Source organism: Lutra lutra, chromosome 12, assembly GCF_902655055.1.
Source record: "Lutra lutra chromosome 12, mLutLut1.2, whole genome shotgun sequence".
Classification (NCBI taxonomy): Eukaryota; Metazoa; Chordata; class Mammalia; order Carnivora; family Mustelidae; genus Lutra; species Lutra lutra.
Genome location: NC_062289.1, coordinates 82,178,659 through 82,202,447, shown reverse-complemented (window position 1 = coordinate 82,202,447; position 23,789 = coordinate 82,178,659). Strand labels below are relative to the sequence as shown.

General features: G+C 48.1%; 1 protein-coding gene across 1 annotated transcript in view; it reads left to right on the top strand.

Annotated features, from left to right (window-relative positions):
* The window catches only part of LOC125082442 (transmembrane protein 132B), a 354,706-nt gene that overhangs the window by 125,693 nt on the left and 205,224 nt on the right, over nucleotides 1-23,789 (top strand). The window contains exon 2 of the mRNA XM_047698108.1: nucleotides 21,243-22,134. Within this exon, the coding sequence (XP_047554064.1) occupies nucleotides 21,243-22,134 (892 nt within the window). The remainder of the gene's footprint in view (nucleotides 1-21,242; nucleotides 22,135-23,789) is intronic.

Genomic DNA, 23,789 nt, shown 5'->3' with positions numbered 1-23,789 from the left:
GGTTGATTTTCTGTTTCTGGAATTGCTGTTCTTCTTCTCTTCAATCTCCCGTTGGATTTGTAGGTGTTTGCAATCTTTAGATAAGCTATTTAGCTGATCTCCCGCTACCCGAAGTAGTCTCAGCCTGCTACTTCTCCGCCATCTTGACTCCTCTCTTGCCAAATATTTAAAACAGAAGCCCTGCACCTTGTGATCGTTGGCCTGCACTGGGTCTCTGATTGGCCAGGCTTGGGTCAAATACCAAGAGAGTGAAATTTCCTCTCCCTGAAGTATGGAGCAGGGAGGAGGTAGTTCCCAAAACAGGAGAGGAATGCAGTTACCGGATGTGGATGGATGCTGAGGGGCTACATAATCCCACGTGTCCACAGTTGGCCAGAGTGAGCTACTGGTCTTGGGCAATGCAGTTCATTGTTTTGGACAAGGACCCAGCCTCCCTTCAATGTGCCTGAGTCCTGAACTCAGCTTCCGGAACCTGGGTCCTGGCCTTCCTCTGGGAGCCCCATGCTGGAACCGTATCAACAACGGCCCAGCCGGTGAGGGAGTCTAACCCGAGGCCTCATTCATACAGGCACCAGAGAGGAAATAGGAGCAGAGAAATTGCTGGCCTGTGTTAAATTTAGATTTATTCTGTTGAGCTAATTGTAATCTTTATTTGCTCCCAAGTGATTCATTCTTATCGTTCTTATTATAGCTGAGAAAATTAATTTTTATTCTACCATAAAGGTGGCTGTAATAATCTGGGTTCAGGGAGGGGGATTACTTTAATAAGATTTGCCAGTAGGCTTTGAAACAGTCAGCTTTTATTAGCATGTGGAGCCGCCTGTGGCACTGCTTAGGATGTGAGGAGGTCCGACTGGGATTGCCAGGATGAGCTCAGCCAGGAAGGGGGACAGGTGTGTTTGCTCTGTCAAGAGCTCGGCATGTTCTCCTTTCTGTCTTTAAGTTCAGGGGTGCCCTGATGGGGGGAGCTGAGCAGATCTCAGCATCTTTGACCGACTGAATGGAAACAGATGCGCGGTCATGAGTCACTCTGCTCACGTAACACAGCGCGATGCAGTAGGACACATGAAGACCCCTCCGGAGGTCGGGCTGTGTGGGGACCCAGGGATTGGAAGGCATGCCCCTTCTGGAGACAGGGTGGGTTCCGGACCCATCAGTTCTTATTTGCAATTCCAAAATCCTGAATGCTCTGAAGACTGAAATGTTTTGGGTAAATTTTCAGCAGACTCATATAGGGGTAGAACGTACTTGAACTCATTTATAACTTTATTCCACTAAGGATAGATGTTCATATCTTTGACTTGAGTACCACTGATGTGTTTGATTAAAGTGTGCTGCTCCAGACCCCAGTAAGGTTGTGACTCATAGACATTGTATGCATGGGATTGCCCCCTAAGTCAGGAGAGTTAGGACCCAGGAGTTCTGGAAAAGAGGTGTTGGAGCTGCATGGGATGTGGACCCAGTATTGTCCAAATTTTCTGATTTGGGGGGAGAGAAATCAGAGCTCCTGACTTTTATGTGAGATTTCTCAATTTCTTTTTTTTTTTTAAATTTATTTTTAAGTAATCTCTACATCCAACCTGGGGCTTGAACTCACAACCCCAAGATCAAGACTCATATGCTCTACCTATTGATCCAGCCAGGGGCCCCAGATTTCTCAGTTTCTGGATGTTAGTTTCAGTTCAAACTTTTAATTTTTTTTAAAGATTTTATTGATTTGACAGAGAGAGACACAACGAGAGAGTGAACACAGGTGGGAGGGTGGCAGAGGGAGAAGCAGGCTTCCCGCCCAGCAGGGAGCCCCATTCGGAGTTTGAACCCAGGACCCTGGGATCATGACCTGAGCTGAAGGCAGACACTTAAGGCCTGAGCCACCCAGGCGCCCCTAAAGTTAATTTTTTATTTTTTTAAGATTTTATTTATTTGACAGAGAGAGATCACAAGTAGACAGAGAGGCAGGCAGAGAGAGAGGGAGGAAGCAGGCTCCCTGCTGAGCAGAGAGCCCAATGCGGGACTCGATCCCAGGACCCTGAGATCATGACCTGAGCCGAAGGCAGCGGCTTAACGCACTGAGCCACCCAGGCGCCCCAAGTTAATTTTTTGATGGCAGAAAATACCTCCAACATGATTAGTCATTAGGGAAATACAAAATAAAACCATAGTGAGATGCAATTGCACAACCAACAGAATGGTGGTGGAAAAAATAATAAAAAAAAAAAAGGTTAATGATACCAAGGGTTGGTGCTGGTGCGGAGAAACTGGAACTGGCTTACATTGCTGGAGGAGGTGTGGCACAGGCAGTAGCTTTGGGAAACAGCGTGGCAGTTTGTTAGAAAGTGAAACATACACTACCTGACCACCCAGCTATTCCAGCCTTAGTTCTCTACCTAAAAGAAACAAAAGACTGTTCATAAAGGTTCATCACAGCGTTATTCGCCATCGCCCCAAACAGGAAACAGTCCACTCGTTCACCAACTAGTGAGCGCACGAATGCACCGTGGCAAGTCTAGACAGTGGGATAAAGAAGAATGAGGTGCTCCTACATCAGTGACGGGGTTGACTCTCAGATAATGATACCGAGTGCAGAAGCCAAACACAGAAGTCTATGGACCGTCTGACTACATATGTGCGTGCGTTTCTAGAACAGGCAAAACTAGAGAGACAGACTGCGGATCGGTAGTCGCTTAGGGCTGTGGGTGGGAGTGGGGATTGCCTGCCAACAAGCACAGGGAACTTTTTGGGGTAATGAAAGCATTCTAAAAGTGGATGGCAGGGACGGTTGCACAACCGTGTAAATTCACATCGGATTGTACACTTAAAATGGGTGCATTTTAGGGTAGGCAATGTGTGCCTCGATAAAACTGTTCATATCTTTGGAGACAAAATACATTCTAAAAATGATTCTAATGTGAGAAAAAAGTGATTATCATGGTTATAATAAAAAAAGTCATGGGGCACCTGGGTGGTTCAGTCAGTTAAGCGTCTGCCTTCGGCTCAGGTCATGATCTCAGGGTCCTGAAATCGAGCCCTGCATCGGGCTCCCTGCTCAGAGGGGGGGTCTGCTTCTCCCTCTGCCCCTCCCCCACCCTGCTCTTGCTCTCTTTCTCTCCAATAAATAAAGAAAATCTTAAAAAAATGGAAAGAATCCTGCCCTACCTTCCAGCAATCCATTTTCCTTTCGTGCAGGCAGCCCCTAGGATTAGTTTTCCTCCCCCACCCCTTAGGTGTGTAGATTCTTCATACACAGAAAAACATCATTATATTTTTCTATATGCAAAATAAATGCCATATACAGTTTGCTTTTCCCTCTCAAATAGAAGCAGACCACCAATACTGTTTTGTACCTTGTTGTTTTTCACATAACACCGGGTCCATCTTGGAGATCTTTCTCGAACATAAGGAGCTGTGGCTATCAGGTGCTGTCATTTCCCTTTCCATCATTTGGTGGCACACGACTGATGTGGTCACTCCTCCACTGAGGGACACCTGGCTTGGTTCCAGGTAGCAGTGCCTGCTTCATAGGTTGTTGGGAAAATGGAATGAGCTAATGTAGGAAAGTGAAAATTTTTTTTAGAGAGAGTGAGGGAAAGGGTAGAGGGAGAAGGAGAGGCTCTCAAGCAGATTTTATGCTGAGCATGGAACCCCATGTGGGGCTCGATCCCACAATGCTGACATCATGGCCTGAGCCAAAGCCAAGAGCCAGACGCTGAACTGACTGAGCCAGCCAGGTGCCCCAGCTCACAGAATGTGCTCAGGCAGTCACAGAAACGATGTAAACCTTTAGCTGGCGTGCCCGCCTCCAAGAAGAATGTACGCCTATCATTTTACATGTGTGCAGGTATATTAGTAGGATAAATTCTGAGAAGTGGAGTTACTAGGTCCAGGGGTATGTGCAGACTAATTTTGGATGGGTTTTGCCAAATTATCCATTGTATTCCTTCCGGTGATGAACGACATTGTGTCCTCTTAGCCATACCAGACTCTAAAGTCTGGTCTTTCGGACTTTCGTCAAAAGTAAAGATGTGGGAAAAAGTAAAAAGTGGGATCTCCTAATTTCAGGGGAAAAAACACAATCCCAGCTTCAATAGGATTCAGTGAAAACTCTACTGGGTTCATCAGCATAGAAAATTTTCTGCCTGAAATGCAAGACAGAGAGCATGTGTGGGGTCCTTTCCATGGAACAGCTGGTCATGAGAGAAGGAAGATGTCAAGCCCATCATATTTACAGTGTTGGCAAATCGAATCAGGAATGCAAACTATTTCTCAGAACAGACCTGCCAGTTCCTTACGTCTTTCACGTCCTGGCAACATACAGGTTAGGTAAAAACTCACAAACTTGAAACCCAGAGAAAGGCACAACACACCAGCCGACAAGAAGCCTTTAGAGTTCTGATCAAAACATGAGCATTTTTGATGCACCTTAGAATGAAGGACTTTGTGAGAAGCATCTTAAACCAGGCACGGGCGGGACGACGTTAAAAGCACCTGCTTTATGGAAACTGGGGCAATTTTTCCGGCACAGATCGGCTTGGTTTGGGTCTGACTGTTTTTGGAAGAAGTGGCAACATTGGAGAAATGATTACAAAGTAATCTGTTCGTCAATGTATTTATTCATTAAGCATTCAAAGAATAGTTATTTGAACGCACAGATTGTGGCATTTGAAAGTCATTGATCAGGGATTTGACATTTTTGCAAAGAATTCCAGAAACATGGGGCCTCTCTTACCTGATCTGAAGCTGGCTGAGCACCCCACAGAGGGGGTTCACTGCCAGTATTTTGCCCCTTAACCTTGATTGTTTTGTAAGGACCTTGCCACTTTTGGCTCCCTGTCTTCTGGGTGGGAGTTTCTCTCTATACACAAGCCACGGAGCCTCCCAGGCTGTCATGGGCTCTTTTTTGACGCACCTCATGGAGTGAGTCACGTGTGTACAAGGATTCCCCATACAGGAGCTGGCGGCTCTATCCCAGCTCAGACTCTGTCTCTAAGGACCTGGATCTCGCTGGCTTCTGGCTTGCTTTCCTGGGTATTGGCTCCAGCCCGTGGCCCCTGTAGCTCTGGGCCCTGCTCAGTGCGTTGACGTCCTTTGGCAGTTCTGGGCTCTCATCACACTGTCCGTAAGACAAGGGGAGGGCTCTACCGGGAGCCTCTGCAAACGTCAGAATGTTCTTATCTTCCTTAATACGCTGCATTGGGTTATATGACCATCGATGACCAAGTAACTCAAGTTTCCCCTAAAGGTAGAAGAGACATAGATGTTGGGAAGACAACGGACAAATACCTGATAATAAGAACAAGACTCCTAAGGGTCTGGCACTTGGCCTCTGTGTGTGCCTTTGACCTTCAGAAGAATTGATTTGAGATCTGTTCATTATTTTGGGGGAGAAGAATTACTCTTTCCTTGAGTGGTTTGTCTTGGGCTCAGCATTCTCTATTTCAGTATTTCAGATAATGCTGGAAAAGCTACCTGCCCTCCTCATTGACCTGTTTTCAGTAAAGACAGTATGAGCTCAAAATGGAGCACACTCTGACATTCCGTTGTCATAGCAACCTGAGTGGTAAACATCAGCTTGATGCTGTTTGAAAGGGGTGGCAGGAGTTAGGGATTGGGAGGTTGGAGGATAGCCAAAGATTTGGGGCCTTAGACTCTGCCCCAGATCCTACAGAGGATGCTCAGTGGAAGGTCCAGGAAGGACACCACTTCCATCTCCATGAGGGACATCAGAAGGGAATGAGCTGGAGTGAGTGGGAGGGGTTTGAGTCTAGACCCTCTAACTCTTCTTCAGACCCTCTCTTTACAGCCTTAGTTCTGGAAAGAGCTCTCTGTTCCCTGTGCTTCCCTTCCTGGTGTTCTGCTGGCCCTTGTAACCACAACTGTGTCTCTAGCCAGCTGCTCTCCGCTGAAACTGCTCCCCTCCCCCAGGTCTCCAGAGCGGCTTCTCAGGGAGAGCCCCCTCCTCCCAGAGCCCGCCTGGCACTGTACGGTCCCTCTGACTATGCTACTGGCCCCCATCCCGGGATGTCCCTCTAAGCCTTCTTGCAGCCTCCGGGGCTCCTGCCAGGCCTGTGCATGGTGGGGTCTCTCCTCCTGGGTTCCTCTTCCCGCTCTGCAGTCCCCTCTCCCCTTCTTCCAATGACTCCAGTCCCCACCTCGCTCTGATGACTCCCCCACTTCTGTGCTCAGAGCTCTGTCCTGAGCTTCAGCCTCTCCCTCATGTCCTCAGGGACATGGGGGCTCCCACAGGTCTCAAAATCACTGTATCCCAAGCAGAGCCCGGCAGCTTCCCCGTGCCTTCTCCCCTCTCTGTGACTGGCCCAGCCTCGCCCCTGCCCCAAGCCAGCAACACCCTGACTCTTAGATGGTGGTGAGTTTGGGTATATCAGAGCTGATCAGACAGAAATAGCTGACCACGGGATGGCAACGACCATGAACTTTATCGGGCAGCACTCGGGACAGGTGCATGTTCGGGGAATCCCCACCAGAGGACTTTTCCAGAAGCAGAGGCCCCTGCCCAGGTGGAAAGAGTGGACAAGCACTCCGGGGGGTGGGAGGGTGGGAACCTGGCAGGGGGCTTGTGCCAGCACTCGGTGGGAGCCTCCAGGTCAGGGGCTCCGCAGGACAGTAGCGGCCGGGGGAAGTCTTGTAGCCCAGGGCTTTTCTTATTCCTGGGGAGCAGATGTTGGTGCTGTTTCATGGGGAGAGCAAAGCAAGCAGGCTCCAAGTGGCTAAAAATATGCTGATTTGGGCGCTATTTAAAGCAATCGGATGTATAGAAAATAGAGTTTGACACCAGCAATCTTTGAAGTAGTGGTCCTTGCCTCCTCTGAACAAGTAAAGAATATGAGAGGGCCAATTTTCAGGGGGCCGTCTTTGGCTCATTTATATAACAAGGTCGCCACCCTCTATGACCAGGACCTTTGAATCCATTTTTATCCCAGTCATTCCTGCTTCCAGTCCATTCTCCATCATTCTAGGGTGAGGGTTTGCCGAATTGCATCGAATGGTGCCATGTTGCCAGGACGTAAGCATTTCAGTGGCTTCCCTTTGCCTGTGGGATCGTGGGGCCTCCAGCTGGCCCTGTATGGCCTGGACCCTTCTTCCTCTCCAGTCTACTTTGGAGCTCTTTCTCCCTCTCCCCCGACACCTGCTGTAGCCTCACTGCCCCTCGTGGCCCTCGGCAGGCCTCCGTGTTCCACCACGCCCGCCCTTTGCCCCTGCTGTTTTTCTCTGCCCAGAACCCTCTTTCCCACCCTTTGGCCTGGTTAATTCCATTTGTCCTTCAGGTGCTGTGTTCGATTCCTGGGGCTGTTGGAACATCCAACCACAAACGGAGGGGCTTAAAATAACCCGAACGTACTGTCCCACAGTTCTGGAGGCCAGAATTCCAAACTCATGGTGCTGGCAGGGTTCATTCCTGTTGGAGGCACCGAGATAGAGCTCATTGCATGCCTCTGTTCCAGCTCCTGGGGGCCCCAGCATTCCTTGGCTCGTGGACGTTATCAGTCTGGTTTCTGCCTCCATATTCACACGGCATCTTCTCTGTATCTGTGATAATACCTCCCCTCTCTCTTGAAAATATGCCAATTATTGGATTTAATCCAACATGACCTAATTTCATCTGCAAAGACCCTGTTTCCAATTAAGGTCACCTTGAGGTTGTGGGTGGGCAGGCGTTTTGGCAGACACCATCCAACCTTGTCTGTAGGCCCCATCTTTCTCTATTCCATCAAATGGCATTAGTGTCCCTCCTCTGCTCCCGCTGTCACACCGTTGCTTTTCTTTATGGAATGGCTTGATTATACTCATGCCCCGGTCAGGCTGAGCTGGCCAGGGCAAAGCTGTGTTGGTCCACTGTGCACCTGACCCCTCGGCGAGCACCTGATGTGTGAATGATGGCAGGCACTTGTGTTATGTTCCCCCCAGAATTTGTAAATTGAAGCCCTGACCCCCAGTATGATGCTCTGAGGAGGTAGGGCCTTTGGGGGTGAGGAGGGTTAGTTGAGGTCATGAGGGTAGGACCCCCATAGTGGGATCAGTGCCCTTATAAGCTGTGGATGAGACACCAGAGCTTCCTTTGTCCACCATATGAGGACCCGGGGAGAAGCTGGTGTCTCCAAGCAAGGAAGTGGCCACTCAGTGGATGCCGAATTGGCCAGCACCTCGATCTTGGACCCCTCAACCCCCAAGAGTGAGAGAAGGTAGTTGTCTGTTGTTTAAACCACCCCATCTGGTATTGTTACAGCAGCCAGATGGGCGTGCCTGACCCAGCCCTTCTGAGACCCACAAAACTCTTTCCCGTGTTCCTCATGGTTGCCTGCTCTGTTGGTCTTTGAGAGGAGGCAGGGAGGGGGCAGCGTGGCCCGAGAGGGAGGGGATTTCCTCCTGGACCGAATGCATAGGAAATAAAGGAAGGAAAGACCTTTTCATATAAACCGCCAGATTTCCCTGGAAGGATGCCACCGATCTGGGCCCAAACTATTTCCCCTGCTCTTTGTAATTCCTCAGGGGGAGGGAGCAGGATTGCTGGCGGTTGGCCGCCCATGGGTGCGGGCAAGGTCGCCTGGTCCCCTCTCTGGGGTGCACGCCCACCTCCTCCCAGGGCGCAGTGGCGGAGGGCCTCCTGGAGGAAGGGACATGCTTCTTCCTGAAACTGCGCTGGGCATTCTGTGACTTGCCACCAGGAGTCCCGTGATGTGGAGTCATCGTGCTTGTTTAAAGGGCATTCTGTCGGGAAGCGGCAGTGTGCCTTGGCGTGCTTCCCCAAATTGCCCCAAGCCTGGATTTTGGCTCTGGAACCGGGGATCCGACCACCTGCTGTCACACAGCTGCGACAACCTCCGCCACTAGGTGGCAGTGTTGCCGCACACGAGGCCCCTGGTCCCACACAGGCAGAGCAGAGGGGAGCAGGGGACCGTCAGGGGGCTGCTGGGTTGGGGGCAGGCACCCCGTGGCGAACCCCTCCCCCGCCCCCACCTCCTGGAGTGCAAACCCCTGTGTCCCTCCCTTCCCAGGCTGACACTGAGTTAAACCTGAGGAAAGAGGAACTGAGAGCTGTTTGTTTTTGTTTTGTCCCCACTGGGATGCCCCCAGAGCTCTTGTTGAGAAGCGGGTTTACCTATGACAAAGGCTCCTTGCATAGTGGCCTCCCCCCAACCCGGGGGGCCAGTGTGGGGAGGAAGCTTCCATTCCTTCCCTTGCGTTCTTTATGGGTTTTGCCTACAGACTTTTGGGCCGTATTACCAGTCAAAAGCAATAATGGAGCCTTTATTTGCTTTGGGAAAAAGGAGACCTTTGCCTCCCTGCAGCCAAACAGAGGAAACCATCAGAAGTACTATGGGTTCCAGGAGCCTGCAGGGAAGGCGGTGGGTGAGCAGAGCTTAGACTCTACCGTCTTCGTGCTGTGGGTCCTTAGGCATGTTTCTTGACATCTCTGTGCTTCCCTTTCTGACTTAAAAAGTGGAAACAACACTACGAAATTATTGAATTATATTAAAAATAACACAATATGAGACTACTACCCTATCTCACAGACTCAGGTAAAGATTAAAGGTGTAAAGAGCTAATACCCATGAAGCATCCGGGCCCTTGTGGGCACAGCAGACCTCGTTATTACTGTTATTTCTACCACTAGTTCATTCACTGGATACTACTAATGGGAAACTTGAGATAAATTCGCAACCAATATTGATCTGTTCCTCCTCTGAGATTCGTCAACACATGTAACCTGTGTCCGGCAAGTTAACGATACACGTTTTATTTTTATTGTTACCAGTGTTTTAAATGTAGATTTGTCTTCCGTTCTTAAGGAAAATATTAAGTTCCTCAAAGGCAGGCCTCGCCTTCTGCGTGTCTTTTCATCACTGTGCTGCACTCCCAGCAACCCCAGGCTCCTTTACTTGCTTGATTGTTGTGAGAAATTGATGCAGACAGGAAATGGGCTTAAGGTTTTTTTTTTTAATTATTATGTTTTTTTATAGTAGGTGAAATGGGGTTGTCAAGCAACCAGACAGTCAATAGGACTGTGGGAGAGATGTTCAAGGACCCTGAGATCATGCTGTTTAAACTCTTAACCCTTACAAAAGTACTTACATTGTTTTTATTTATTTATTTATTTTTTTTGAAAGAGAGTAAGTGTGTGCACGAGCTGGGGGGTGGGGACGTAGGGAGAGAGAGAGAATCAGCCCTTTGTGGGGCTTGATCTCATGACCCTGAGACCATCACCTGAGCCCAAATCAAGAGTCGGACGCTCAGCCGACTGAGCCCCCCATGCACCCCCACCTTAAAAAACAATCTTAAAAATTCATTAAAGCAGATTTTCTAGGGACCAGTCACGAAGACCAGACATGTGTTTCCCTTCCTTTAGGTACTTTGCATGTTTGCAAAGAGTAGGCTGCATTGAAAAAAATAAGAAAGAGAAGGGAAGGTATTCCACGAATGATTTTGGACTGACCGGAGCTAGCCCAGGTTAGTGGTGTTTCACTGCATTTGTCCAATGCTTTTTCTTCATCTGTTGAGGTGGTCATAGGATTTTTATCTTCCATGCTGTTAAAGTGGTGTACCACTCATTTTTTGATTGCACAATACCAGTTGTAAATGCAAACAGAAGAGCAATTAACCCACATGCAGAATCCTCAAAACGACACCAGTCGTATTTCCTAGCTCATACGTGCTCATGCTTTCTGTTCTTCCCACCGCCGTGAAAATTGTGCCCAGAACTACCTCGGCTGTGTCTGTGCTTGACTGGCTCACTGTAGGGCTTTGCAGTCGTCGCTGCCTGTGCATCTCTGATCACCGCGCTGGTCCAAGCTTGCTTCCGCTCTCACTGACCTCTCCCGGGTCTCAGGTCCTCCGGAATGCTGGGCTCCTGGCCACGGCGAACAGTGTGCAGACAGAACAGCAAGGGACAGCAGAGGAGCGTAGGGCGAGCAAGCTTGTGTGTCTGCTTCCTGGTCCCATGCTTCTGCACTTACGAAGCTCAAGTTCAAGGACAAGCTCCCAAGAGTTTCAGAGGCGTGGAGTGTGACGGCAGAGCATTGAAACAGCCACGGGCCCTTCTGAGCTTGGAGCCCGGTGTCTAGTGGTCTCGTCCCTCCCTGCTGAGCTCACCTCCGAGGCCCAATATTCTAAAGTAAACGTTTCAGCCCTGCCGTGGATGTTGATTTTGTGCGGGTCCTGGGTTCACATGACCCAACCTGGGTTTCAGACGGAGTATGTCAAAGTCTAAAGGTTAAACTCATTCGTTCTGCATGATCACTGAAATGTGTGGTTTGTGACCGCAGATGTACTCCTGATTTTTTTTTTAACATCGACGTTGTTGAGAGTGGTACTAGCTGTAAAGTAATTAGCCTTCATCTGGAGGAAATTGTTCCATTTGGATAACCGAGTGGGTTTTTGTGATGCTTCTAACAAAGAATATCCTTGTCCTTGTCAAAATTGTGCCCTGATGATGTTTTTTGGGTGGGGTCCCCCCCCGCACCACCACGGTATACTCCCCTTGGAGCTCATCTACCTGCAGGCTCCCGGGGAGAGAGACAGGACTTTGGGTGAGCCAATCAGAACCGGCCGCAGTGATTGATTTGGGGATGGGCGTGTGACCCATGAGGGCCAGGGAGATGCCCTGTGGGCTTCCTCCTTGCAGTGTGGTCTTGTTGGATGGGAAGGAAGGAAGATGGGAGGCCCAGTGATGCTGTTGATGCTGTGCTGTGCATACTGAGAATGAAACCAGCTTCATGGAAGGGAGCAGAGCGACAGATAAAAATGCATCTTAAAAAACAACTTTTAAAATTTACTTTCAGTATAATTGGCTCTTTTTGGCATATAGTTCTATGAGTTTTTGACACCTGCAGAGCTTTGTGTAAGTGCCACCACAGCCAGGATCCAAGACTGTTCCGTTACCCTCACCCCAGTCCTTAAAAAAAAATATTTTTTCTGTAGTCAGACCTCCCCAGCCTGTAACTCCTAGCAGTCTATGACCTATTCTCCATCCTTCTAGTCGAGGTTTTTCTAGAACCTCACATAAGTGGAATCATACGGTAGGTAGCTTTTTGTGGTTGCCTTCTTTCATTCAGCAGAATGTATTTAAAATGTATCCATGTGCATCCATCCTTTGCTCTCCTTCCTTGCTGAGTACTGTTCCGTTCAGTGGATGTACCATTTGTTCACCCACTCTCTAGCTGAAGACATCTGTGAAAACCCCTATTGATGACCCTGGTTAGATGCGCAATCTAGCCAGGCCTGAGGCTAGCCCACTCTTGGACTTCCCAGCTCGGACTGCCATTAAATTCTGATTTTGTTTAGACTTGGTATGTGACCTGAAAGAATCACTTTTTTTTCCCTCTTTTTTTTTTTTTTTTTTTTTTAATGAGAGGGAGCGTATGCGAAGGAGAGCAGGGAGGGCAGAGGGAGAGGAAGAGAAAATCTCAAGCACTCACTGAAGAACCAGAAGAGGGGCTCGATCTCACGACCCTGCGATCATGACCAGAGCTGAAATCAAGAGTCAGATGCTTCACTGACTGAACCACCCAGGCGCCTCCAAGAATCATGTTGGATATCAACAATGACTGGATATAGGGAAGTCAGGTCTGAACAAGTGAGAAGTCCAAAGCAAATGGACTCCCCATGTGACATTCCTATAAATGGAGTTATACAGTGATAAGTCACATGCTGAGTTTCCCTCGTGGTGGCAGGGAGGGTGGCAGGAGGTGACACCCCATTTGACAGAGAGGGAAATTGAATCTCAGAGAGATGAAGTGACTTGTCTGGGTACATCAGTTGAGCCGTTGGCAGGCCTGAGGGCCTAGCCCAGCTGTCCCTTCGCCTCTAGCGAGCCTCCGTGGCCTCCCCCGCAGACAGGGGCTGAGCTGTCAGCATCACTTAGTGAATTTCCCTTTTTTATTTAAACAATCTCGGAGGTGTCCAATTTAGAATAAATATAAATGGAAATCAGAACAAGGTCATCAACATTTCCTACTGTTTAACAGCTGACGGTGCCTATAGGAGGTCAAAATTACTGTCACTAAGATCTATGTAATCCGTTTAATAATGCTCTTTCTACATCTGGTGCCCACGGAAATCTCTCACATTGGTTTTACAGCCCCTCACTCCATTCCTCTGAACATCGTTCTCCTTCGCGCTAACAAAAGCCCGTTTCCATGAAGGAAGAGGTGTGTGATTTGTTCTATGTTTTTGTCAGGGCAGGCTCACAGCTGTCGGAGTTGTTAGCCCAGACAACGTGGTCTTGGTGCAGTGTTGCTAGTGGCCGTCATTGACAAACGTCACAGTGGCTTAGCACACTGGATGGTTCCTCGCTCACATCCAGTGTGGGAGTTCACGCTCGGCAGACTCTCCTCCAGGTGGAGATGCAGGGACCCAGGCTCCTTCCAGCTCATAGCTCTGTCACCACCTGGGGCCTCAGACTCCTCCTCTTCTCCCTGCTGGAAGGTAAAAGATAACAATTCTGGCTTCACAGTAATATGCAATACCTATATTTCATTGGCCAGAACTGGTGCCATGGACCCTGGATGTAGAAGAGGCTGGGAAAATTCCTGGCCAAGCAGCCACATGTGATGCTATGGATAGAAGGGCTTCTCTTTTCTTTTCTTTTCTTTTTTTTTTTTTTTTTACAGGTAGCCATCTCTCCCACAGATGTGATGCCTCATTGTCTAGACTAAAGCTGCTCTCCCCTCGCTCCCCTGCTCCAACTTCCAACACTGTTCAATGCTGCCCTCCCCTGCTTGGTAGTGTCAGATTTGAGCAGACAAAGCCTGCTCATTGTCACAGTCCTGAGTGCATATGGGAAAAATAAAATGATACGGCATAACTTCCAAAGAAAGGCACTAGTCTTCCATCCCTCTGTGTCTTTGATCTCCCTCCCCAAAGCCAGCCATGGCCTGCCATTTCTGCTTCCAGTTCTACTGCTGATTATTTCCGTCACTGTGCATACTACTCCACCTTTATGCCTTGCGTTAACACAAGTAATGCATTTAGACAGCAATGCTTTCTAAGGAGAGGAGGACTAAGCTCATGTGCACCCCTTCCTACTCTGTTTTCTTAGCAGTTCACATTGTATTTGGCTGCGAGTGACAGAAATATCTGGCCCCAGGGGCTTAGGCAAGTAGGAGCTTATTTTATTTTGTTTATTCGTTTATCTCGTGTTGTGGTTAGCTCCTTCTGACTTCCCGCGTGACTTTCTCCGTATGTAACTTTGGTTCCCATTGTTGCACGGCGGCTGTCCCACTTACATCCCCTCTCAGGATGAGAGCACCAGCACCCACCACACTTGGATGACTGACATTTATCTCGAGGGTTAATGCAGTCTCCTCAGAGAAGGGTTGAGTTTTGACTGGAGATAAGTATTCTGCCTTTTCTCAGGGAGGGGGCGGTGGGAGGAGATCTGCCTGGAGTGGGCGTCCCATCTACAGAGTTTAGTTACTCCCCTGTTTTTCAGCCCTCCCCCCCATCCTTGCTGTGTGTGCCAACATTGAGTCTGGGTCCCGGTCGGCAGAGTAGCCCAGAGCCCCTCTGCAGCACTCACAGAATGTTCTAGCCCAAGGATCTGTCTGCTGTCTTGCCCACCAGTGCATTCTCATCCACTTGTCTTCCAGAAACTTGTTGAAATACTTTTTCTTCAGATGGCCTTCCTTCATTTTTCTAGATAATAGGTTTATTCCTCCTTTGTACTTTTATGTTTTTATTTCTGTGGGGCTTCTGTGGAGATGTGGGAAAATGTGTTCAGTCTACCACTTGAAATCAAATTCTGTATCTTTCTTTCTAAGGGAAAAATGTCAATATTTCCCTTAGCTTGAGTAAGCACAACATGTTCATTCTACAAGAGTTGAAAACACATAGAAAAATATATCAGAAATTTGAAAGGCATTCATAACCCCCATATGCAGGAGCCTTGCCTCTAGGTAAGAGTTGGCTTGAGTTCTGGCATGGGAGCTGACAAAATGATTCTACAGTTAGCATGGAAGGCAAAACGTAGGGAAGTCCAGCTAATAGAAATTTGATATAAAATAGTAACCCGGTGTGAGCTTCCAGGACCTCTTTAACAAAGAACCACAAACCGAGTGGCTTCAGCAACAGGAGTTTATTTCCTCACAACTCTGCAGGCCAGATGCCCAAGATCCTGGTGTCCACAGGTTGATTTCTTCTGAGGCTTCTCCGCTCGCATGGTAGACAGCTTCTCCTGTGTCCCCACACGCATGGGCGCCTGCACATGACCCTGTCCTTATGAAGACACCCCTTGTGCTGGATTAGACCCCGCCCTGTGGCCTCCTTTGAACTCAGTTACCTTTTTAAAGGCTTTATCCCCAAGTTTTCCCACAACCCCCCTCTCCCGCTAAACTGTGAAGTCAAAGAAAATACTACCACTGGCCGATTCAGTGTACCTGGTAGTACGCTACTGCTGTCAGAGTCTCCCTTCACATCATGCACCTAGAGATGGCAGGTGGATTCAGGACTTAAATGTAGTACCTGAAATCTGCAAAGAGGGGATATCTATAATCTCGCTACCAAAAAAAGAAAAAAGGAAAGAATTCAAGCTCATTCACATACCCATCACCCTCTGAGATGAGTTAGCTTGACTGCAGAGATGATTTCATTGCAATATGTCTATCTGTGTATCGAATCATCAAAGTGTGCATCTGAAATATATATAATTTTTAACTGTTGAAGATTCCTCAATAAAAAAATTTAGTGTAAAAATGTGGACCCACACATGTGTCTGCATGCCCCCACCCCAGAAAACTAGGTGAAAGCATCTGTGAGCGTGTATTTGATCTTGGGACATGGGGAGGGCTTTCTAGGCATAAAGGGAGTGGTACACATCATGAGTGAAAAGATTGATACCCTCCCTTCTCTTTTAAATATTGTGCGTTGGTCTTTGTCTCTGTAGAATATTTGTACCCCCAGCTTTTGCCTGAGGATATAATCTCCAGTGTCGTGCCCTCTACCTCTTTCTAAGCCCTCAGCTGGTCTGGGAAGGAAGCTTGTTCAAGGAGGGAGATGAAAAGGGTAGGATTTTTTTTTTTTTTTTTGTAAGGTGCTGTGCTACCCTGCAGGGTCCCTTCAGGAGCACCCCACAGAGGAATCTCTCTCAGAGCCAGGAAAAGCTTTGCTTCTGGCTTTCATCTTATGGACAGCGTCCAACTGGTGATCTCATCTTGTGCTTTGAGAGCCGGCCAGTTCAGAGGCACATTGGCAGTTCCTCTGAGTCATGGCTCGAGCTCTCCCGGGGTAGATGTTGCTTGCCGAGCTTTCCTGTGGCAGCAGAACGTGGTGGCTGCCGGAGCTGGCCAGCTTGCACGGAATCCCACCTCTGCTGCTTACTGGCTGTGTGATCTTAGGCAGGTCACAGAATCACCCCTCCATGCCTCAGTTTCCCCATCTATGGCTGGGGACAATAATCAAATCCTCTTAACCAAACGATTGGGAAGACGAAGGGTCGCTCCCTGTAAGGTGGTACGTTGCAAGGATTATGTAAGTGGTGACGTCTCTATATTTTATGTTTTCCTCTTGCTGTAATTTATAGTCCTAGCTAATCCTTAATGAACTTGTTGCGTATGACCCAACACTTGCCCCCCACAAGGCAATGGATGACTTGATTTTTGGGTAGACACAAAGCAGCTCCTATCTTCTCCGTGGTATCATTGCTGTTCAGTGGAGTCATCTAGGGAACACAGAGACAATCAGCCCCGCCTGAGGCCATCTAAATCAAACTGGTGGGTATGATTTGATTCATACCCACCAGGGATGATTCTTATGTTTCCTACCCTGTGTATCTCCTGCACAGCCCGGATTGAGAATTACCAGGTGTTAGGGCCACACTTCACAGATCAGTGAGGAATGTGTCTTGCTGGTGTTTTTCAAAGACTTTGGCCACCTGGCCCCCTAGAAAGACAGCATCCTACACCTGGCTGTGCTGGCCTGGCTTTTCTTGTGGGAATTAGAAAAAGAGATTCAGCTGCAGAAATGTCCAGGCCGTTACCCTTTGGTGGGTGACTGGTAGCCACAAGATTGGTAACTAGCTACTACGCTGGGCTGGCGATGTTAGTGAATTCCGCCAGGGTTCCCCTCTCCATGCCCTGTGCCCTGTGGATTGCTTCATTCTGGAAGGTTCCCCACCCAAGCTGCACAGCATCCCTCCCGCACACCTTGTGTTCTCGAAGAACCTGAGCTTGACTCTCTTTCTGGCTCATAAGGAGCATAGTGATGAAAGTGCTGTTCATCTGGGCCTCCTAAGACTCCCTCATTTCATGCTCTCAGGGCCCGCCTCCTCTGGACGGGGTGGTGAATAGTTCTCTTGGAAGCCAGCAGACTGAATAGGGGCTCCTTAGTTCGGGCCACATGGTCTACCTGCCAACAGGAAAAAGAATGGGGCCACTATATGATGTCTGGGGATCAGAGGGACGGGTGGTAGCTTCTCAGGCCATGGGTATATTTCTCAGCACACAGTCCCATGGCTTTATAAAATACTCCTAAATTCGGATATCATATTTTGTTGCAACCTGGTTCGAGGACAAAATGAGGCCCTGGCCGCTGATGTTTACGGCTTCCTATATAAGCTCTCAGACAGAATTTGTACTGCATTTTGCTTGAGTTATGGTGGGGCAGGATTGTAAACCTCACACTGTTATTTCAGATAAAATGCAGGCTTTGGCCACAATAAATAAGAGAGGAGGCACAGCTTTAAATTTCTTGTAAATCAATTTTTGAGTTGTATAAAATATTGACATAAATGCTAAAAAAAAATGAACTGATGCACAATGAAAACAGGGCATATTAAACTCTGCATAATTTTAATTTCCTTTTCCACATTTATAAATAAGTCAGAATTTAAACATTGCCTTGGGGTTCCCCTGCATTTTGTCAGAAGGTGAAATTTGGCCCCACCTCTTCCCAAGTCTGGTCGGCTGGGCGCCCGCTTTGCTCCGCTGAAGGGTGCTATCATGCTGCTCAAGGCAGATGTTCCCTTGTTGCCAATTATTTCATGGTCAGATTCACCTAGAATTGCAATTCCTGGTTTGGAGAGGGGAAATAAACCAACAGAAAAACTAATTTAAATTTCATATGGGATGGTGCTTGGGCATAGCTTGACATTGTCAAAATACAAATTGCCCCTTGGTGGCGGCAGTAGCTAAAACTTTTCTTTAGATGAGGCTAATTCTTCAAAATCATTTCTGCCCCCACTCTGTGTTTCCTCCAAATCCTACCCAACTCATAGGATACATTCTGGAGGAAACGTGTGTCTGTATCATGAAAGCCAATATATAGTATGTATAGGATAGTACGTATTTTGTGCTTATGTGTACATATTTTAAACAGATTTGGGATAGTTTAAATAGAGTTTTGATGTCTGCTTCTTCCCCACCATGTCGTAAGCATTTTCTCATGATCCTCAATGTTTGTTGAAGTCATGGTGCTGTTGACTGCTCGAGGTCACACACACAGTATGGCTTTCCTCATTTACTCAGTCACTTCCCTTGCGATGGGCTTTTAGGTTCCTTCTGGCATGTTGCCTTGATAAATCACACTTGTGACGAACCTACTTGCACATTGGTCTCCTTCCTGGTCTCTGGATTATTTCCCGGGCTTGACTGCTAGGTGGGGAGTTCTGGGATGGACATTTTTAAAGGTGTTAATGTTTGGTTCCCTAATTGCTTCATGTATGTTAGATGTGCCAGCTCCGTGGGGGCAGAAATCACATCTGTCTTGTCCCTGTGATAGCCCTATGTGCCACAGTGCTGGAAATAAGACAAATGAGTGGTAAATATAGCTAGATAGATAATCGGAGGAGTGGATGGGTAATAACCCTGCTTCTCCAATAATTAATCTGACAAGGACTGGCCATATTGGTGACACTTGAAGAGATCCTTCCTCCCTCTCTCTCTCCCTCCCTCCCGTCCTTCCTTCCTTCCTTGAGATACTGACATATAAAAAGTGTATATATTTAAGAGGTACAGTTTGATGTTTTGATAGAAGTACTCATGTCTACATAATCACAACCAGGCTAATTAACATATTCATTACTTCTACCTAGCTACCGTGTGTGTGTGTGTGTGTGTGTGTGTGTGTGTTTTGATTTAATTGAAAATCCATCCTCTTAGCACATTACAGCATATAATACAGGCTTGTTAACTATGTCAGGTGCCCTGAATTAGCCGTCCAGAGATTATTCATCTAGCATGATCGAAACTTTGTAGCCTTTGACCAACACCTTCCCACTCCCCCTCCCAACCACAACCCCTGGCAATCATCATCCTGCTCTCTGCTTCTAAGAATCTGACTATTTTAGGTTCCACATGCTAGTGAGATCATGCAGTATTTTGTGGTGAACTTGCTTTCTGAACACCTTCTCCGAGCAATGATGCATCAGGCCCTCTATGATTGTACCTTTTCCCCAATCTCCTAATTACAATTTTGTCATCCTCTGGGCAAGGAGAGCTTTGGACAAGGAAATCTCAAGGGCAGCCCTGAAAAGGGGCCCCCAAAATTATATCAATAGAGAAGTATTTTTTGCAGAATTTATAATGGCTGCGGGAAAAAAAACTTGCCAGGAGTTAGGGTCTATGGTTTGGTATATATTTACCTTTTACCCTCTAGCAATGCTACATCTCAAGCACTGCTGCCTGGTTGCATTTCTTCTTGTACCGGCTCTAGGGTTGGAGATTTATTATTTCGGGGCAGGGAAGAGCCCTGTGTGTTCTTAGCCTGATTTGCCAACCCTGGTTCCTGGTGGACTCTCTTTAGTTTGAAAGAGCTTGTTGGGTCTGTGTTTTCCTGCTTGAAAGAAACACGCACATACATATAGTATACAAACACACATCTACACGTTTATGTATATATTTTAAGTAACAATAATATATAGTTGTAAAAATGTAAAGAAAGTAGAAATGTAGATGTCAAAAAGTGAAACCCTTTCTCTTTGGTTCTATAGACACACAAACATAATTATATGTACATTTATATACACATACCTATGGAACCTTAAAAAATCTAAGTAGGATTATAGAGGATACATTTATCATTTGTAATTTTTTTAAAAGATTTTATTTATTTATTTGACAGAGAGAAATCACAAGTAGGCAGAGAGGCAGGCAGAGAGAGAGGAGGAAGCAGGCTCCCCACCGAGCAGAGAGCCTGATGCGGGGCTCGATCCCAGGACCCTGAGATCATGACCCAAGCCAAAGGAAGAGGCTTAACCCACTGAGCCACCCAGGCGCCCATATAATTTATAATTTTTTATACTTAGTGAGTGGCATATTGTGGACGTTTTTTCAAGTATGTCCAAGTAGCTCCACTTCATTTTTCTTACAGCTGCCTGTTATCCCACTGTAAAAACATAGTTTATCTGGTCTCCTTTTGATAAACCTTTAGAATGTTTCAACCAGAAATTGTAATGTTAGTAACAATAGCACGACTGGTGGATATTTACAGGTGTGTCAGAACGGTTCTGAAAGCTTTGTATTACTAACTCATTACTCCTTACAATAACCCAATAAGGTAGAAGTTACATTTACCTCCTACGCTACATGAGGACGTTTGAAGCTCGGAGAGGTTAAAGTAGCTCGCTCAAGTGGCTCAGTCAGGAAGCCACAGAGCGGGATTCTGGCTCTCGCATGTGCGCTCCCAAGTTTGTGTCCAATTCAACAATGATGCTGCAGGGAACGTCCTTGTAGACGGATCAGTCCCTGTGCACTCCCGCTAAGATTTCAGAAGGCGAGCTTTCTAGAAGTGGGGACGCCGAGCCATAGCTTCACCCTCCTTTCAATCAGAATCACAGAGATGTGTGAATGTCTTTGTAGACACCGCGTCTGGGAGGGACGGGAAGAAGTGTAACTATCTAACAAGGAAGCAGTAGCAAGTCCTGTACGATGGCACAATGCTGGCTCGGGTGGTCTTTGCAGGCATGCAGCCTCCTCTCTGTGGGGCGACGTAGCGAAGAGGGCTGTGATCCCCTGAACTTGGGTCTTTGGAGAGCAGGTGGAGGGGATGTTTTCCCTTGGGTGGGGTGGGGGGGTACTGTGCACATACAGACTATTGGATCAGTGGTAAATGAGCTCCTGCCCACTCCACAGTGGCAGGTTTGGAAGATTCCCGTAGAACCCTGTGCTGAGGTCAGGGGAGGCCCAGTGTGGCTGGGGGTGGTTTGCTGGGGTGGTGTGTGCAGACTGCATTGTGTTGGTTTCCTGGCTTTGCAGGGCCTGCCCTTTATTCTTCCTTTCCTTTCCTTTCTTGCACAGAGACGGAGAGCCGAGGGATCGTGGATAGTCTGCAGAGGTTTTCCTCACTCCCCGCCTATCTGCCCACAAGCTTCCACATCGCGGACGCAGAGGAGGCCTTCTTCCTTAAGGAAGCCAACCAGGACGTCACAAGGAACTCCAGTCTGCAGGCGCGGGTGGAGTCATTCTTTATCTACCGGGCCAGGACCCCACCAACCATCAATGCCAGCTATGGCCCATTTTCAGCGGAGAAGACAATCCCCCAGGAGCTCTTGTTGACGTCCCCAGCCTTTGGAAATGTGGAGAAGTTTCCCTTCAACTGGAAGCTGAAATCCCACATCCTGGACAGCTCCATCTACTCCAACAGACCCAAAGTGCAGACCTTGTTTTACATCACCGGGATGGACTGGGACGACAGTGACCCCGAGGAAAATCTACCGTGTGTCAAGATGTTTGCCTTCCCCGAGGCCAGGGAAGTGGCAGCCAGCTGTCGGCTGCAAGGGGACCCGGGGCTGTGTGTGGCTGAGCTGGAGCTGCTGCCTGAGTGGTTCAGCTCTGGGCTGGACCTGGAGCCCGAGGAGGAGATCCCGGCCCTCCTGGGGGGCACCGCGATGGAGCTCTTCTTCACGCTCTACCCGGCTGATCAGGCTGGCCAGTGTCCACTGGAGGAGGAGGGCAAATGGGAGAACAACATCCACTCTGGCCAGGACAGCCCCCAGCCGGTGCCTCCAGCCCGGGAGAGGATCGGGAGTGTGGTGGTCTACCCAACTCAAGATGATCTGAAGTGGTCCCTGGTGAGCCTGGATGAGAACGTTGTCATCTCAGTACCCCTGAACCTCGTCCGGGAAGGGGACACAGCCACCTTTTTGGTCTCTCTGACCAGCAGCTCTGTGGCAGACCACTTCACTCTTAGGTAAGTGGCTTTGCTGGGTTGGGTGGAGTAGAAATCAACTTTTGGTCATCAGTGAATTGGCAGTTATGTGGTGTTGCTGATCTGCTGAGTATCCCATGTTGAGAGGAAACTGACAAACACAGAATAGAGACCCATGCAAGATGGCACAGTTGAGAAACAGGGTATTTGGGCATGGGCCCTGGACATCTATATTCTCTAAAAACTCCCAAGTCATTCTGTTGTGAAGCTAGGATCAGGAACGAGTGCTCTGAGAGCAGATTTTTGGGCTGACAGGTAAGCTCTCCAGTGACACTCTGAACCCATCACTGCCGGCCTGGACTTGCTGCCTGTAAGTTGAAACTTTGTAAATGAATTCCACTTTCCAACTACAGGAAAGAGCCTTCCAAGACAATGTGTCTGACTGCTCAGGTTTTCATCAAAGTGAAGAATCAGTAAAGAATCCTTTGGTAAGGTAAATCAGCAGTCTTGGTATGACAAAGATGCAGTTTTAGGGTTGGAAAAAGTGCGTTACTAGTCTGTGCTAGGGGGGCAAACCTGCATTTAGCTTATTTTGCTCACAAAGCTTTGCAGTGGGATGCAGCAGTGGCTTTGCCCATAGCAGCTGTGTGCCCTGGGGCAAGTCATCTAACCTCTCTGGGCTTCATGGGTGAGATGGGAATTACGATAGGCTGTATGTCTTGGATTGCTGTGAGGATCAGTCAACTTGGTGAAGGTCTTGGAACAGCGTCCTCCCCGAGTGTTAGCCTGTGGTGGTTTTCCCGGCTCTCAGATGCTGAGGTGGTGGTGCCATGTAAGTGAGCCTTGTTTTTCTGGTTGCAGGTGAGAAGGCGGAATTAATCATAAGTCCAGTGTAGTCCCTTTGATTCTGAGGGAGGCCGATGTGCCAGAAAGTGTGTTCATTCGGGGCCTGCAATAGGACACCGAGGCTCCCACAGTGGGTTTAGAAACCAGCAGGAAGCCCAGTTCCCGTTTGAAGCCTCTGGAGTTAGTTTTGGTGATAACTGAGCCAAAACTTAGTTTGGACCCAGCCCTGTGCTAATCACTCCAGTGGTGGGGTTGGGATGGTCCAAAGCCCTGATCTTGCTCTGCAGAGATTCCTTCCATACAAGGCAGTGCCAGATGCTTGCTCTAGACCAAGAATGGCAAAGGTATGAATTCTGCACTCATACCACTGAGCGTGCCTTCTGCATGGACAGACATTATTAATCTACTGCAGCGCTTCAGCTGTTCCTCTGCCATGGCAGACATCGTTAATCGACTGCAGTGCTCCAGCACTCCCTCTGCAATGGCAGACATCGTTAATCAGTTATAGCATTGAGTCCAGGACTCCTGGCAGCCCCTACATGTCCCTGTGAGATGGCGTGGTTGACACTTAACTTATTTGCCATCCTTGGTGTAGAGAGAACATTGCTGGGTGAAAAGTTTGGGGAAAGGGAGAACAGATGGTCTGGTGGTCAGGGAAGTGCTGCAGCCTGGTTGGAAAAGGCATTTCTGGCCAGGGAAATGGTATAAATGGTATTAGCTAACTTTCACGGAAGACCGAGAATGGTCCAGGCCACGTTTCTACGTTGTTCACATGCAGTAAGTCACTGAATTCCAGCAATGAACAATCCGAGGAGGGGAGTACTAATATTATCCCTATTTTTCTGAGGCAC